Below are 17,555 nucleotides of genomic sequence, written 5' to 3' on the forward strand. Positions count from 1 at the left end.
CCTCGGTGGGGCTCTCGTGGCCCCCCTCGCGGTGGTGGTGGGGCAGCCCGGGAGCTGGGCCTGGGGACGGCTCTGGGGCCAAGCGGGGCCCAAGGGGGTGACGGAGGAGGAGGAGGAATAGCTGTGGGCGAGGCCTCCCCCCTCCCCCCCCAGCTGCAGGTTCTGCTGCGGTCGATACTCGCCGCGGCCTGGGGGGCTTGGGGCTGCTGGGATCTTTATGCGCCTTCCTCGGCCACTGCTCGCCCTTCCCCTCAGCGCCCGAGGCCGCCGTCTCCGCAGCGGCCTCATCTCGGCAGAGATGCTGTGTTCCGCTCCTCGGAGGGAGACCTGTCTGGGGGGAGCCCGCAGCCTTACTGCTCCCCACGGGAAGGAGCAGGTGCTTGTCTTCTCCCCCTTGCAAGGTGCCCGAGTGGCCCAGCACTGGATGCATGGGGCTAGCTGCTGGGTAGAGTGGTGCTTAGACGTGAAAGCTAGGCACAGCTACCGTGCGGGTGGTACGGTAATGCTGCAGCAGTTGCTGCTTTGCTGAGGGACAGGGACTCCTTAAGCATGTGGTGGCCTCACCCGAGCTCTGCTGGAGGGCAGTGCAGGGAGGTGGATTCAGATGCCTGAGCAGTGAAAGTCCCAGGCTGTGGAGGAGGTGATGCAGGTGGCAGGTGTGTGCCCTGCTGATGGCTAGCCAAGGGGATTTACCCTCTGGGCTGTCGGTGGGAGTCGTCACTGAGTCTCTTTTTCTGGCTGTTTCTCCTAGAGACACCTGGCAGTAGATGTGAGGTGACCTAGCCTGGCTCCCACTGTAGCCTGGCTCCCTGGCATCTGATGATGAGTTTGACCCCCTCCAGGGGATGCCTCCTGGACCTGCCCTGGGAAGACATCTTGGTTCCACATATCCTCTGTCATCTGCCACTGCAGCAGCTCCTGAGCCTGCAGAGGGTCAGCAAGTCGTTCCAGTCTCTCATCCAGCTGTACCTGGCCAACATGCGCTGCTTTGACTCAAGCCAGGTATTGGATGGCTCTGAGGCTGGGGGACACACAGGTGGCCTACTGCTTGGTAGCCAACAGGGGAGCATCTGACTCTGTGGAGAAAAGAAACTCTCAGCGAGGAGGCTGGTTTCTGCTCAGGAGCTTGGGTTAATGGCTTGGGTGTCAGACTGGACAGATGGGCTCAGGGAGGAGAGGTGGTGATTCAGGGCCTAGCAATGTCAGTGTCTTTAGCAAGAGGCCTTGGGAGGAGTGAGCCTGGAAGCTCCACCCAGGCCATTATGGGGCTCTGGCTGGCAGAAACACAGACTGGCTCCAGAGTGGCATGGCCTGGCTGACCTCATGGAGGTTGTGCAACAGGGTGGGTCTGACAGGAGATAACTCTGTGCCTGGTCTTCAGGGAGAGCCTGTGCTGGCTCTGGGAGACACTGCCTGGGACTTGGAAAGACAGGAGTAGCTGCTGTTCTGTGAGGACACAGAGTGGTCTAGCAAAGATTTTAGAAAGCAGAGGTGTGGCGCTTCATCATGAATATATAAATGCAGCAGTGATGATGGGGGATGGAGAAGCCAGAGCATCTTCTAGCTTGTGGCAGTAGCCCTGGTATGAGGGTAGGAGAGCCTGACAGCAGGGTTTGTCCTGGGATGAGGAGAGGAGGTGGCTTTGGTTACCACTGTCACAGTGGAAGAGAGGAGTGGGGAGAGTATTTGCTGAGATTATTTGGCTGATCTGAAACCCTGGGGGATGTCTTATTCTACCTGGGTTCCCTACACAGATCGGACCTGCCATCCCTCGAGCTGCTTTTGTTAGCCTGCTGAAGGACAACGAAGTGCTGCAGAAGCTGGCGCTCCAGAACTGCTCCGACTGGCTGACAGACAGGGAGCTGCTCCCGGTCATCGGGCAGAACCACCACCTGCACCAGATCCAGCTGAAGGGCTGTGCCCAACTCAGCCGCCACGCGCTGGTGGCCATCTCACTGAGCTGCCCCAACTTGCGCCAGCTCTCCCTGGCTCACTGCGAGTGGGTGGACAGCCTGTCCCTGCGCAGCCTGGCTGACCACTGCAAGGCGCTGGAGGCTGTGGACCTGACGGCTTGTCGCCAGCTGAAGGACGAGGCCATCTGCTACCTGGTGCAGAAGTGCAGCAGGCTCAAGTCTTTGTCGCTGGCTGTCAATGCCAATGTGGGCGATGTGGCAGTTGAGGAGATTGCCAAGTGCTGCCCCGAGCTGGAACACCTGGACCTCACAGGGTGTCTGCGAGTCAAGAATGACTCCATCAGGTACTGAGCAATGTAAAAGGGAGCCAGGATGGGGTGGCAGGTGTCTGGGGTGGGGAGAGGAAGAGAACCAGAGAGAAACATCCGATTTCTTCATGGTGAAAGCAATGAGAGCTCAGTCTGGGGGAGAAGCCACTAGCAGGCCCTTCAGGAGAGGCACTGATTGCTACTAGCAGCAAATTTCTGGGCATGTTGTGGAGGGTAGGTCTGGGACCTCACCATGTCCCTTGAGTTTCTTGCAGGCCACCACGGTGCTGCTCCCAAAGGACGGTGCATGTGTGGCACAGTCGTTAGTGCTGGGCTGCTCAGAGTAGAAAAGAGGATGGGTGGTGCAATTAGGCGTCCTGGTTTGCAACCTGCATGTGGTTTCTTTCTTGTCAGGGTCCTGGCTGAGTACTGTCCCAAGCTGCGCTCTCTGAAGGTGAAGCATTGCCATAACGTGGCTGAGTCCAGCCTGAGCATCCTTCGAAGCCGTGGGGTGGAATTGGATGTGGAACCTCCATTGCAGAGGGCTCTCGTTCTCCTGCAGGACGTGGTTGGCTTTGCCCCTTTCATCAACCTCCAGATCTAGAACTGCTGCTGTTGGGGAGGGGGGGACTGACACAACACTGGGATCCCGGGAGGATGCCAGAACTGGCTGCTGTGGAGACGTGCAGAGGGAGAGGTCGGTCTTGTTGGCAAGGCTGGCCTGAGTGGGGCTCACTCTTTCCTCTGGGGCTGTTTAGCAGCCACTGGGTGTTCTTGAGTGGGTTTTGTTGGTGCCTCCGGGGAAAGTAACTCCCTCTGCAGTGGTGTGGAGAGAGCGAGTGACTTGCAGAACACCATGGTGCTGAACAGGCCTTGGCCAGGCCAGCTAATAGCTAGGATTTATTATTTGTTGTATTTTAAATCTCTAAGCAGCAGCTGTCCAGAGAGCAGGAGAACGTGTGATGGGGACTATCCCCTGGGGTGGGTGTGCAGGGCATGCCAACAGAGCTGTGGAACAAAACAGGCCAGCTAGAGCAGAAAGAAGCAAAGCTGCCAGCCCTCCTCTTGGGAGAGGGCAGGCCCCTCTGGGCTCTGGGAGGAGGGCAGAGTGAGCCTAGCTCCAGCCCACAGCCACTGGCCAGCCTGGCACCAAAGGGCTGGCATGGCCCTGGCACAGGCAGTCTGTCTGTCCATGCCCAGGGTGCTGGTGTAGGCTGGTGCAAAATGGGAGTTATTTTCAGCAGGAACATGCTAGATGAACACCAAACCTAGCTGTGCTGTCACCAAAAGCAGTTGGTCATTGCCATTTGTTTCTTCCAGCTTTTGACTTAACATTTCAGTAGCGCCCAGGTCTGCTACTATATCCTACTCTGTGTTGCATGGCTGGAGCTTTGGCACTCAACAGTGGTAAGAAATGGGAGGACCCCTGGCCATGCTGTCGGCTGGCATTTATAGAGTGCTGCAGGTTGTGTTGGCAGGGAGAGCCTAGCTCTGGTGAGGAGTTCAGCTTCAGCCCTTGTATCTGCTAGGTGGTTAACCAGACAGCAGCCACATCTTGTGGTGAATGTGATGAAGAAAGTAATTAGGGGAAGAGAGGATGACCCTGCTCCTATCTTTGGCCCCAGGAGGGATTGGAAGCAGTGTCTCTAAAGCATGTGCACACTCTGGCTCAACTACACACCAACTCACATCATCTTTATTAACACTGGCACTCAGTTTAAAGCAACAGTGCACACAGACTTGTAAAAAGCTTGCTGCAAAAAGCACAAGCCACATCTTGGATCTAAAAATGTCCCATGCAAGGAATAGCAGAGAATGCCCAGGCCCCGAAGAGCCACTGCAGTATGCCCCTGGGGGCAGAGGGACAGCTAGACAAGGAGAGAAGTCTCCTCCTTGTCAACTGGGTTAGTTGAGGAAGCTGAAAGCAGTGTCCTGGCTCCCAGGTTAGTTCCAGTTAGTGGCAGGTAGAGTCGTCCCCTCACCCCTAGTGCCACATGTCTATCCTGCCATGCCTGGCTGGTGAGGTGGAGGCTAAAGAGCAGGAGGACCTGGCTGTCAATGGAACTTGTACTTTCTGGCTGGTTTGAGGCTGATGTAGGTTCTCTTCATCTCCTCGCTCTCAGGTTTCTTAATGTCTTTGTACCTCTCTCCCTTTGTACTCACCACCTGGTTATCAATATAGCGTATCAACTTCTTGGGAGCCTGGAGAGGAAAGAAAGTGGATGGACAGCCTCACTGCTAGGGAAGGGGAAGCAACAAGCAACAGCAGAGCTGTGCTCTGGAGGGTGGGTGCAGGAAGACTGGGATGAGCTGCTTTACCCATCCTTTGTGTTGGGAATATTGGGCAAAACTGGGAACGAAGCTGCCTGATTGGGGGAAGCAGGAGCCAGGCTAGTCAGGAACGGTAGGAACTGACAGACCCTGCAGCACCTTAGCTAAGCTTATCTCCCCTTTTTGCTGACTAGAAGGCTCTATGAGTGGTTCTGACTTTGGCCTGCCCCATTGCTTTTTGGACTTGCAGCCTGATTTTTAGCCAAAGGACATTCCAACTGCTGGTGAGCTGGGATTGTTGCTCTTACCTCTTTGGGTGGAACTGGCCGATGTGTTTTCTGATCGTCTGCACTATCCACCATCATGTATCTGAAAGACAAGAAGCACTTAGTGAACCCTGTAACATGCATTGTCTAGGGCTATTCACAGCCTAAGTCCTTTCTCCTGTGACTAGTTTGTGGCTGTGCAGTGTGTCCTACTTGCCTGGATTGCAGCTAGGAGTACTTAACGTTCCCCTCGGGATGAAATGGGCAAGAGGTGTGTCATTCTTCTGGTGAGAACCCAGCAGGATTCTCCTGAAGTAGCATCCTTGTTTGTATGTGAAGGGTATTGAGAACTCGGGCTGAAGAATGCCAGTAGGCCCTGTGGAACTGAGAGAGGTGCCGAGGTCTGGTGTGCTCTGCCTTTGGGGCAGCTTTGCTCTTTCTCAGCCCAAGTGACAGCAGCTGAAGATGACAGAGGTGAGATTACAGGACCAAGCTGGCTGCTTCTGCCCTGAAGAGATGGTGTTCCTTTCACACTCCACCTAATACTTGACTACAAAACAGGTCTGTGCTGGAAGCAACTTCACAGAAACATCACCTCATTCCCTGTGTGACTGAAGCATCAGGGCCCAAGCATTTACTTGCTGTACTGCCGAGTTACTACTCTTGAGACTTTGGTGCTAATTTACAGGTGGGCAGTGCAGCTGACCATGATTTCTCCCTCAGTAGTTAGTCTAGTTGCTCCTGTGTATCTTCAGCTATGGTGATCTGCTCTCTGTACCTGTGCTTGAGGAATGTTTAAAGTACAGGATGTTGCCAAAATGTCATTAAAGTGAAATTCCCAGAAACATAACTAGCAGCTGGTGCTTTTTTGTTCCCTTACATGTCACCCTGAAACAAGTCTGCACAGGAGACAGGCAAGGACAGCAATTGCTAATTCTACCTGGATGCCATTCTGCCTTGCTTTATCTTCCCTAGCCCACTGACTTGTTTGTTCTGTCACTGAGGAGGATGTAAAGTGGTGGAAAAGATGTGGCTGGATAGACATGTGGAATCTGCATGCCCACAGGAGGATACTCATGAAAGCTGAGATCTTACTGCAGATCGATGAAACCACACTGTGGGTTCTCCTATTGAGAATTAAATGCTTTTGGAAATGAGTAAAGGTAAACCGAAGAAGTCCATAGGGGCAGTTCAGAAAAGTCTCTTTAAATGCATTTTATTCACACCTTCAGCAACTGAGATTTAATCTTCCCAGTGTTGCTGTACAGGCAGTCTCTTAAAGGTATCTTTAGCCTTGTTTGGGCTGTCTCCAAGGATGGAGGTATGAATGAGTTGCTGTACTTCTACAAGTCACCATGTGTTTGTTACCTGAGCTGCAGCATGTTTGTGCCTTTAACCAGGACCTCAGCTGACAGTACTGTGATTTACACTGTGTCTGCAGGAGGCTGAAACTACGCGCAGTTGGCACTGTGACCCAGCTGGTGCAGATAACCTGTTTCTGTGCCAGAGCTCTAAAACAAACCCAAGCCTGTTTTTTTTTCCCACCTGATTATTGTATTTGTGCTTAGATGTGTTCAGCTACACCCAAATCAGCTTCACAGCATCCTTACTAAGCATGTACTTTACAGTTCCTTATAGACCACATTGAAAGTGCCACTTCATTTCTTGCGAGCAGAATAAGGGGTTCTTTGCTGCTGGGTACTTACTTCTGTAGGATAACCTGTTTTAGTTCCTCATGGTTGGGTGCTCTGCGGGGCCGTGTGAGTTCCTGGGAGGAGACAAGGCAGGTGTGTGAGTAGCAGAACATGTGGGGTGTACAGCTACCCCTCCCTACTAGCTTGGTGACCCCAGTTGCTGGCAGAGCACTCCAGGCCTTGTGGGAAGGGGAGTGCCAGCCACAGCTCCCCTGGGGGCACAGCTAGTAGTCAGAGAGTCAAGGGAGGGAGAGGGGCTGTTGTTCTGGGTCATACTCCTGGCCCACTGCATGGAAAATTCCTGCAGTCAAAGCTTGCAGCAGATAGCTGGGACACTTGTATGTCCCTGAGCTCTGCCCTGCTCCTTGGCCTGTTGGCACCCAACTGAGAGTGCAGTACCTTCACACTCACACCTGCTGGGCCAATTTCCACCTTCTCCTCCACAATTAACTGTACTGCCTCCTCCAAGTTCCCCAAGGCCATGGCAAGTGCTTTCTCTGCCTGGCTCACGGTACAGGCTGGGAACATCTCCAGTAGCAGCTCCACCCCATCCTTCAGGTCAGCGCCTTCCTAGTTGGAGCAAGAGACAAGAGGTAAGTTGGGGATACACTGAGGAGAGGGCTATTGAAAGGGGTGTCTTTGGTTTTGCGCTGTCAGGAAATGCAGCTTGCCCTCAGCTGAAAGCGCTCTCTCCTTACAAGAGCGACTAAATCCCATTCCTGAAGCTAACAGGGGATTGTATCTTTGCAAGGACAAAGCATCTCTCTTCCTTCACCTCCTCCCCCTGTATTTCAGCTTTCTTTAAAGTAAGGCTGCTGTGAACTCGTTCATCGGTGTGGCTGTGCTATGTGTCTCCTTATGAGCTGGACACTGTGGTGCAAATGCTTAAACTCCTGCTCACCTTCTGAAGTTATATGTGCTTTATCAGAAATGGATGGGACTGCTAAACAGCAGCCTGTGGCTACATCAGAACAAAGCACAGCAGGGCCATTTGCTTAGAAGGGTGTTGACACAGAATGACTGCACTGCAGAGCAGGAAGAGATCAGTACTGGAGAAACAGCAAGCAGAGCGTGGGGGAAGGAAGGGAGATATGCCAGGTGCTGCAATGCCTGTAGCATGGGTCATGCTGAATGGTGCTGCAGGATCAGGACTGTTGGGTCAATGACTCAGTGCTGTATAGCTCAGTAAGTGCACAGCATGGAAGGTCACTGGGGGTGGGACAGGCTTCTTCGGGACTGACACCCAGACATGACTGCTTCCTGTGCAGATATTGTGTAATAGCAGGGGAGAAATGGTGATCCAGCTCAAACTCTGAAGGGAGGCTAGGGGAACAGGGTGAAGTGGGGTGGAGCCTGGCTAGTGCTGCACAGGTGTCCCCACAGTGCTGCTGTGGGATCTCTGAGGGTGCTGTGACAGGCCCTCAACCATCACTCTGGCTCATCCTGTGGCTGGAAAGGATGAGCCAGAGCAATGGCTCATACTTTTCTGTCAGCACATAATTTTCTTTTTACACTTACTGACAGTCTTGCTCAGGCCATACAATGGAGGAGATCACAGATGCTAGTGATGCTGTGTCACAGCCTATGCTGTGCTTCCTTCCAGAGCCAGAAAATGCCCTCAGGTGGTGCTGGTAGCCTAGTGCTGGGTGACTGTCCCCAGTGCTCCTGATCTTCTGCGGGGTGCTCATACCTGGGCCCCAGCTCCGTCTGTTGGAGTGCACAGCCTTTCCCCGTTGCAGGCTCCAGCTCCAGGCTCCTGGCCCTTGGTCAGGTCTTCAGAAGGTGCTTCACTCCCACTGCCCACAGTCTTTTGGCTAGGTTTTTCTTAAAGACATAGTTATATCTCCTGAGGAACATTCCCACTAAAGGCAGAGCTCTGTGTTTTCTGTAGGCACTAGATTGCTAGTGCATTGTGTGCCAAAGCAAATCCCTTCTTAAGTGACAAGACTGGGAAGTACTACTGTTCCTCCTGCCCTCAGTGGGGACAGCAGCAGCTCTCCTTACACTGACCTGCAGAAAAGCAGTGCTAGTGCATGCTGGAGTGCCTGAGCACTGCATTTCCAGGCCTTACTGGTGTGGGCTGCTAGTGAATTCAGTTCTACCTGTCAGTTCTCGGTCGTTCAGCACTTTGGCTGTGGATACTTACAGTAATTTTGTTACATTTCTAAGAATGCCCTGGTGTTTGCTCTAACTTTGAACTAAGGTGTGATTTTTTTTATTTTAAACATGGGAATACACTCTGGTAGTCCCCAGGCTGTACGTGAGCCAGCACATCCTGTGCTCAGGTTACGCTGATGCATCTCTCTTTACAGGCTCTTGTTGTGTCACTGTAAGTAGTATAATTTCACCTCTGTTATGTCCTCTCTAAAACTGGCATGGTGCTGTCCTTCCACACTCTGGCTACATCAGGAACCTCAAAGCATAGGATGCAGGGGACCAACGCAGAGTAGTAGATGTTGTCAAGGTCAAGAAAGCAGCAAGTGAAATAAGACAGGACTGTCTGTTCTAGACTGTGTAGCCTTCTGGCAAGACACCAGTGATGTTGCTAGATAAGCAAAACCCAGACTGGTGTGTCCTGAAAGGTTTAATATTCCAGACACTTCACCTGTCTGTCCTTTAGTAGGAAATATCTTTGGGGCTGATTAATACAGCAGACCTGCTGATCTGTGAATATTCAGGTTAGAAAGGGCCATTGGGATAGTATAGTCTTCTCCAGTCCTGCACAGTGGAGGCCAGAACACTCACTGCTAACTTTGCATCTGTGACAGGGCTCATGAGTGAATGGGAAGTGAGCTTTGAGGATGCTCAAAGTCTAGAAGTGATATACATAATCAGGTGGATTCTCTCTTTGATGATGCACCTGACATGGGCTGCCCAGTGATAGTGTCACTTAGGCAGATGGCTATCAAGAGGCAGGCAGAAATCCTCACTTTCAGAATTTATCTACAGTAGAATTTCAACAAGAAGTCCTGTATATGCTATTTCTTTCTTATTACTCTGGATCTGATCTGAACAGAGGTGTTTGGAGATCTGATCAAGTGTTTTCCACCCCAGTATGTCTTGGACAGTATTCCATATGACTCAAACCTCCCATGTGTTGATATCAAAAACCCAACTGAACATTAAAAAAAACCCCAATCAATTCAGGCTACCTTATGAGATCCTGAGGCAAACAACATTGTATTTTATCCTGTGTTATTGCTTAACTCCAAACACTAAGACTGAAAATGTGCAGAATATACCCTTGTGCTGAAATTGTCTAACTCACCTTTGTTGCGAGCCTCACCAAGCCTTTCTGAGAGGGAGAACATCATTTCACAAACATCCCCACTGCAAGACAGAAGCTGTACAATTAGTGTGAGGAATAAAACCAGTAGCTTGTCCTACTTGGCTGCCTCTCAATGCCTGATGGGAAGCCCAACAGAATAAACTGGTATTTCAGATGGCCAAGGACCTCCTTACAAACTACACTGGGATTAGCATCTGTGTATTCAAACTGACTGATTTAATCATAATGGCCCATGTCTGGTACTAATACATCTTCAGCTAGGTATACAAAATTTATGTATGGTACTGAGGGGCTTTGGTCCAGGCCCCCAGCGCATGACATGCACACACAAAGCAGTAACATTCACATACCTGTGGATTTCTGCAAAACCAGGGATATATGCCTCCATCATTTCCACAAAGGTGTCCATGTCAAAAGTCTCCTCAGAGGACTCTGGTAAGCCCAGCTCTTCCAGAACACCAGTGATGTAAGAGAAGAAAACATCATCCATCCCACTGGAGACAGAGAAAACATAGGACATGGCAGTAGGGTCAAAAGGCCCATTTTTCTCACTCTTTTTCTCCATCCTCTTTCCCCCTAACCTTGTGTCTTTCTACCAGAACAGCAGAAAGACCTATGTGGACTGTATCTTATGGGCAGATTCCATCAGTAAAGCCAGGTAGCAGGTGGTTAGTGGTTGAGTGGGAAGCATTTACAGATAAAATACTGCACGCCTTCCTGCTTCCTGGCCAGCACTGAATGAAAGTCCCAGTGTGTGCCCAAAGGCTGTGCCCCTGTAGGTGCTTCAGCTCAGCTGATCAAAATATACCAAGTGCTCAAACCCTGACTTTTCTATGCTAATTGGTATTTCAGGTAAGAGCATCATATTCTGTCAAATTGCAATTTCTATGGGATGCAGTGTTCTCTGCTTGCTGCTGTCCGCACTTGTGTCACTGCTGCCACTGGCTGCAAAACCAGCCACTGTGTTCCAGCCTCAAGGTGGCTATATCTCTGCATGCAGGCAAAGTTCATAAAAGGGAGAGCCCTGACATAGCATTACGCAGCTCAGAAAGCCGTTTGGGAGCACTGTGGAATGAAGGGAATCCCATATTCTAATGTGCATTACTGGACAGGAAATTAATCATCTTGGCTGTCAAAGAAATGACATTGCTACATTGCAATGCTAAACAATAGTTTTTGAAGCATTCCCATCAGAGCCTGTGTAAATTACCTGCATCCTGGATCTGACTTAAGGAAAAGCAACACAAACTACAGGAAAGCTACAGAGTTCAGTATAATGTGTAGAGGGACAATTAACGCAGAGTTCAAGCTAGAACAATGATACTGGATCTTCCTATCTCAACATACCTGAGGTCTGCTGCAGGGATGTGGGATTGGATGAAGCGTGTCAGTGTGTCTCGAATGATTCTTTCAAGCTCCATGTCACTCTAAACCTTTTTCTCTAAAATAAAGAGGAGGAAAAAGAAAACTCCATGTAATTTCAAGGACAAGAAGTAGATCAAAATGTCAGCAAGATCAAAAGGTAGGCATGGTATAGGCAAATGTGCTCTTCCCATCAGAACAATTCAAACTCCTCCGGTATGTCTTGTCATCCCTGGGTAACAGTAGGCACAGATATCCACAAAAAGCAGCAGTATGAGGATCCACTGGAACTACCAGCCCAAAGCAGCCCATTATCCTGGGCCTCTCCCGTTCATGTTGATGCTGGCAGTATGCAGATGTACTGTACATTTAAAATGTCCCCTCCAGGAAGCAAAGCTGGAAATGCAGATGTGTTCAACTGCAGGACCTCAGAGACACCTTCTGAGCTGGAATGCTGTGCTGTCCAGAGAGGAAGCAGGGGGTAGTGGGTCTGCATGCTCAGTGTAGAAAGGGGTGGACCTTCCAGCTAAGAGCATCTGCAGTGATGCTTGGACTCAGGAGCGAGTGGGAGGAATGGTAATGTCTCCTAAAGAGAAGACAACCTAGACCGTATTTTACAGGGAAATACCAAGCAGGGCACAGACAACTAGTCTGCCAGCCAAAATATCAAAGGTCTCCAGGTCAGACCCAGACTGCCAGTGGAATCCTGCCCAAACAGGAGCCCGTTGTTGTGCTGGGTAAATGAGCCATTCTGCAGTTGATGAGGCTGCAACAAGGGGCGCTTGATAACCCAAAACTCAGGGGAGTTCTAAGAATCACAGAGCTCCTACAGAAGCAATGGCAGAGGGAGGCTGCCCACAGCCCTCCCTCAGCTGTCAGTACTGGTCCTGGACTGAATTGGGTGGAGAAAAGCTGTTTCTTAACCATTCATTCCCCCTGGGGCCTACAAAGCTGCTGGGTGGACAAACTCCTGGTGTAAGCACTGAGTTGTTCCAAGGAAGGAAACTAGACCTGCATATAGAGAAACCAATGTGGTCATTGGCCAGAGAGCTTCCAAAGGTCATCATGCTCCTGCCAGTGCAGCTCCCTCATTCCAACCACACCAGGACCCGACCAGGTCTGTTTGACACAGAACTCACAGAGCAGCTGTGTGGGTTGTTGAGAGACAATTCCTGTGTTCCAAAAAAGGTTTGATATTTCCCAAGATGAGACTTCCAGAGCTAGCAGGATATAAACAAAACCACCACACAGCACTCAGCACTGCTCTTGCAGGACCTAGAGAGAACCAAAGCCCTGCAGCCAGTTGGTGTAGGTCCATCTGCAGACTTGGGGCCCATCCATGCTCTGTGCTGCGTTTGGCCACCCCTGCAGGTGCCAAGAACACATGTGCACTCCTCTGTGGCTGGCCAGAGGAGCATGCCCAAGTCAGTCAGACCTGCCTCTGGCTGTGGTCATTCTATAGGCTCTAGGGGCCTCTGTCACCTCTGAGGCTCTAGGGATTTGACTCTCAATATTGAGGGAGAAAGCTGGGACACAGGCTAACGCAAAAGTGCCCTGCTGGGTACATGGCATCTTACATTGCATCTCCCTGCAGTGATTCCCCACCAAATATTCCCACTCTGCACTCTTCAGGGATTTGGACAAACATAGCTTTTGCTACCAGAAGGGACCATCTCTTACTGAATCCCTGTGTTAGTGCCATTCCTTTGGGGCAGTAGGGAGACAAATATGGAAAGAACCTCACAGCAGCGGGACATGAACAGTGAGACATGCTCATATAGAAGAACTGCCCCAATTTTCAATGTGTTCAAAGCTAAACACAAAAGCCATCTAATCACCTACATTTCCCTACAGCTACCACTGATCTGGAGCAAGTAACTAAAAAAGAAAACAAACCTTTACAAGTGCCTCTCACTTGGCGAAAATTAACAATGAGTTAAAAATGCCGTACACACTATATGACCAACATACATGTATTCAAACACAGCACATGCAGAAACAGACAGAGGAAGGGATCATTGGAATAGATTACTTGTTTGCTGTTTCTATCTTAAGCTAAAAAATTTTTTTGCTTCCCGTAATCTCAATTATAAAAATCCCATTTCACATAATTAGAGGATCACAAGAGTCCAAACTTTTTCAGGTAGGAGCTCTTCATGCAAACACCCAAAGTGAGCTTCTGAGCTGCTTTTACTTTTTCAGCCTCACAAGGATCCTTTGTTTGCATTTTTCTCACTTTTGCAGATGTCATGGCCTGCAAGTGTGGAAGCTGGCTGCTAAAACCATGTGTAAAAACACCTTCCTGCTACCCGTTTGTTGTTTGTGTGTTCTCCAGTGGTGTGACAGAACCAAGTTTATCTTTTTCATCTTTGCAACATACCCAGAAAAAAAGGTGACCTTTGTTCTATCCTTCTCAGACATCAAAAAGCCAATTATAAGATTCTGAATCTCTGCTGGCAAGAATAGTGTCCTAAGCAGCATGTTTTCCCCCCATTTTAAGCTGAATCTGCAAATGCTGGCAACTAGCAAGCCCCCTGAACTTGCAAGTACAAGAAAAGTAATTTTATTTTTTATAGAAATCAGCGATGGGATATCACCATAGAGCAGTCAGAATGTTCTTACTACACTCACTACTAACAAGAAGAATGCTTATTTCCTTCTTGCTCTGTATTCATGACATCCTGGGAACTGGAAGTCTAAAAGATTTTGTCCGTTTCCATGAAACAGGCCAAAATTCTGTAAGAGATAACTGTATAGTAACCAATAGCATTTCCTGACAACCCAATTACCTGAACAACAGAGCACAATTCACCGTGTCAAAGGCACTTTTGTGAGGTCCATAAATTAATTTATTCTGATCAACAGAACAGGCAAAGTCACTCATCTCCTTAATCAAAAGCAGTTTCAAGCAAGTGTCAGACCGGGACAAGAGAAACAGAAAAAAGATAACTCGGCAACAGGAGTATTGCACCTACAGCCAGTCACTAACTGGTCTTGAATCCATTCCCCAACCTATGACAACCACCAAGAAATGCTGGTGTGAAGTGTTTGAAAATAGGTGTTTTCCTGTGGAGTTACCATGCTGTATCTGAACAAAAGCTATTTCCTTGTGTCTGTGTGAGGAAAGATGGCAGCAGGTTTTAACCACTGGGTATAAATTCTCTCTGGCATCTCAGAAGAATTCACCCACCAGCACACCGGGATTCAAGGCTTACATACAGAGAAGCCAAGCTGCCACCTTCACTCTATCTTTGAAGAAAGGAAACCCTTTAAATGACAAAAGCACAGTCTTACACTGAAGGACAGAAAAGAGCTGGGTGATCAAGTATTCAAAGGTCAGCCATTGCCCTTTCACCTGAAGAACCCATCTCTGCTCCTGTAAAACCAGAGGCACCAAGAGACAAATGCACTTGCATTTGGTCATTTATTGGTATGGGGGAGAGATTTTATTCCCCAGTAAATAGTCCTCACAAAACTTAACATCTGGGGGATCTGTAGTGCACAATGTTCTTAGCCAAATGACGCTTGTGGAAGGCAAGTCTTGAAGGTCTTCTAGCTTTTCAGATTTGGAGGGTATTTTCTTGAAATAGAGGGAGCTGATTAAAAACTTATGTACAAATATTTTTAAATGGATTCTTCAAGGAATAAACTGATGTTGCTACACATTCCTCCCCAAACAGCAAAGTTTAAAATTATGTAACACAGGACACCAAAACACCTGACACATTTTACCTTCAAATACCACATTTTTTCTAGTGGTGACCTGCAATAGTTAAGAGGGAGATTTACTAGAAGGACTTATCCTATGTGCAGGTTTGTGGAGGAATGATTTATAATGCACAGAATGATCTAAAACCCAAAGGCAGGAGCAATTACTCTTCTGAGAGCTCAATTTTACTGAAAAGGTGTTAGCATAGTTTTAAACTTCCAGCCATAATTGCAATGTGGATTTTAAGAGCACTTCAGTAGTTGTCAGCTGATTCAAACATATCTATGAAAGTCCTTCTACATTTCTTGTCATTATAATGTGGGCTCTACTTAACATGTTGCACAGAATCTCTTTTTAAAAACATATGGTCAAGAAATGGTATTCTTATTGCTCTGCCCTCAGCCACAGCCTCACAGTTTTGCACTGTCAGAACAAAAGACCTTCAACCCTTGGACATCCCTGTCACTTTCCAGACAGTCTTTAAACACTGGGGTTTATTATTAAAGAGTGAGCAGCAGAGCAGTGTATGGAATCTCATTAAGACAGGTGTGATTTGAAATATCAGGACTGCTTACTTGATTCATGTAATATTGCATGGCATACGTATTTCCTCACCTCAGGCAAGAAAAGTGGTATCAGTTCTCAAAATGTGAATGTGAAAATCCTTCATTTTCTGTACTAGATACTTTGGCCAGCAGCTCAATAGTTTGCCACCCTACTGTCTGTCCTGAGAACCTAGTAATCTCCGTCACCCTTGCATTTTCCTTCCTAACATGTCAATGTCAAATTTGTTGTGGTTTTTTTTTTTTTTTTTTAAATGGCTGCAGAAATAATAATCCTCTAAAAATATCATTATCCTTGTGGCATCTGAAATACCTACTTATGCTATATTTAAGAAAATTTGGGGGTTTTTTGTACAATTCATATGAATCTGCCTTCCTTAAAAACAAAATGGTGAAAATCTGAAATGTTTGCATACAGCTAGATCATTTCCGGAGGCTCTTTCAACTCAAATTTCAGTAATCATTCTCAAATGGTCAATGTGATGATATGGGAATGATTGATTGTTCCTTGGACTTTATATTAACAAGATAGACTGGAAAGCAATTTAGGAAAATGTTTCTGAGGTAAGAGGAACTGCCATTCAGATGTATATCAACTTTTATGAGATCATAAATTTGCCTACCAATGACTTGAGGTTTCTGCAAATGGAAGGAGATGGGTGTTGTATGCCTTGGATGTTTCTCAGAACAGGTTAGAGAAAGTTTAGGTGAATCTGACCTAGCTGAAGGATTGATTAGAACACCATGAGAAGGTTTCTTTAGCTCAAGTTTCTGAAATTCAGAAGTAATGGGACATGGAGGGTTCACTGTGCTCTCTCTGAAAACTTGTTATATGAGAAAGCACAGAGCACGTCTCATGCAGCTCTGGTGTGTGTGTGCCTGTACTTGGAAAAGTGCAGACCCCTGGGATATAAGAAGCTCTCAGTATAGCCTGTGACATACAGCCTCAGAGGAAATGTCTCAAAAGCCAGATCTGCAGGACAGAGAGCAAGCTGTGGCTATACTCCACTGAACTAAACCTCCTGAAAATCTGCTGGCTTGAAAGAAAACTTTCCAGGCTGAGTAACACCTTACAGACATAATTTCAGTGCTCCCATTTTTTGTTTTGCTGCTAAAGAAGTCCCTGAAAGGACTTTCATGGCATGTTTGCTATGGGAAAGCAAGCTGAGGTCATTGTGCACGTTAACACAATTAACTGCTTAATGCTCTAACACTAAAATAAGGCTTCTGTTAATAACTTAGTCCCACTAAATTACAGTAATATAGTAATACCAGCAGCCAGACACTTCCCTCCTCCCCAGATCTATGATGGACAGCTGCACTTGGGTAGTGCTCTGCTGACTCGGGGCTCTTACCTGAGCAGAAGTATTGTCTGTGCAAGGATCTTGACTTAAAACCGGTGTTTACAAAATCATGTCAGTGCCTGCAGAAATGCTGATGGTCCACCCTACGGCTGCTTGGCCCAAGCCATGAATGAGGAGTCCTTTACAGGAAAGGAAAGCTGAATTAGCTGGAGTGGGACCACAGCAGAATCGCTCTCTGTATATTGGTGTTTTTATGCTTTGTCACTTATGTCTGTTTCCCCTAATACAAAGAGTACAGTTTTATCCTTTGGAATAAAAAGTACTACGTGAAAAGCTAACTTGGATGCGATTATAGCATCCTTGTTAGCCTTCAAATTCACTGCCCCAGTAGGATTTTTCAACATTTACAATTTCTGTAGCAAGGCCTCTGAACATCACTGACATATTCCAAAAGCACTGGTGGCCCCATTGCCTCTGTGAAGCAGAACTTGTTTCTGGTGGCTTTGATGAGACAGACCAGACAGCTAGCGTGGGGTTTCCCTGCTGCTACTTCTGTGTACTTCTGGCACATCGCCATGGCCAAGGCACCACTGAGTCCCATGCTGGGTCAGTGGCTGGCATTTGTCTTGAGCTGTAGTATCACACCTAACTATCGACTCAGCAGTTGTGGGGTGTTATTTATTTTCACCGTGTCTCTTCCTCCTCACTAGCAGACAAGAATAATCTCAGGGGAAGCTTGACAGAATTTGGCAACAGGGTGCCCAGAACAGCCCGTGAGCGGCCCGAGCGGCACCCCTCACCCCGGCGCAGTTCCCACGCTACTGCCGAACACGCCCCCCCCGCCGCAGCCGGCTGCGCCGCTGCAGGGCCCAGCCC

General features: G+C 48.4%; 2 protein-coding genes across 4 annotated transcripts in view; one reads left to right on the top strand and one right to left on the bottom strand.

Moving 5' to 3' along the window:
* FBXL15 (F-box and leucine rich repeat protein 15) overlaps positions 1-3,766 on the top strand; it is a 21,219-nt gene extending 17,453 nt beyond the window's left edge. The window contains exons 1-4 of one of the 3 annotated variants that reach the window (XM_026851582.1): positions 202-376; positions 752-1,002; positions 1,755-2,257; positions 2,636-3,766. In XM_026851582.1, coding sequence (XP_026707383.1) covers positions 820-1,002; positions 1,755-2,257; positions 2,636-2,825 — 876 coding nt within the window. In that variant the 5' untranslated portion in view covers positions 202-376; positions 752-819 and the 3' untranslated portion in view covers positions 2,826-3,766. Of the gene's footprint in view, positions 1-201; positions 377-456; positions 657-751; positions 1,003-1,754; positions 2,258-2,635 lie in introns of those variants that run through there. The other 2 variants (XM_026851581.1, XM_026851580.1) reach the window with 2 other exon arrangements.
* A 129-nt stretch (positions 3,767-3,895) lies between these two features.
* On the bottom strand, positions 3,896-16,854 carry CUEDC2 (CUE domain containing 2). The gene is made up of 9 exons (XM_026851583.1): positions 16,731-16,854; positions 11,089-11,182; positions 10,092-10,235; positions 9,721-9,782; positions 8,143-8,276; positions 6,852-7,022; positions 6,465-6,526; positions 4,801-4,861; positions 3,896-4,423 (listed from the first exon to the last, which is right to left on the bottom strand). Exons 2-9 carry the CDS (start codon positions 11,160-11,162, stop codon positions 4,277-4,279), a joined length of 855 nt encoding a protein of 284 aa, XP_026707384.1. The 5' UTR covers positions 11,163-11,182; positions 16,731-16,854; the 3' UTR covers positions 3,896-4,276.
* Between the last annotated feature and the right edge of the window lie 701 nt (positions 16,855-17,555).

This window comes from Athene cunicularia (genome assembly GCF_003259725.1).
Source record: "Athene cunicularia isolate RWA chromosome 6 unlocalized genomic scaffold, athCun1 chr6_part1, whole genome shotgun sequence".
Taxonomy (NCBI): Eukaryota; Metazoa; Chordata; class Aves; order Strigiformes; family Strigidae; genus Athene; species Athene cunicularia.

What these genes read in the sequence shown, in the direction of transcription:
- CUEDC2 (XM_026851583.1), bottom strand. Translation starts at nt 11,162, where the DNA reads ATGGAGCTTGAAAGAATCATTCGAGACACACTGACACGCTTCATCCAA. An exon ending in ATCCCTGCAGCAGACCTCAG is followed by an intron (nt 10,236 to 11,088) that starts GTATGTTGAGAT and finishes CTCTGTCTCCAG; the next exon opens with TGGGATGGATGATGTTTTCT. An exon ending in CAGCAGGTGTGAGTGTGAAG is followed by an intron (nt 6,527 to 6,851) that starts GTACTGCACTCT and finishes GTCTCCTCCCAG; the next exon opens with GAACTCACACGGCCCCGCAG.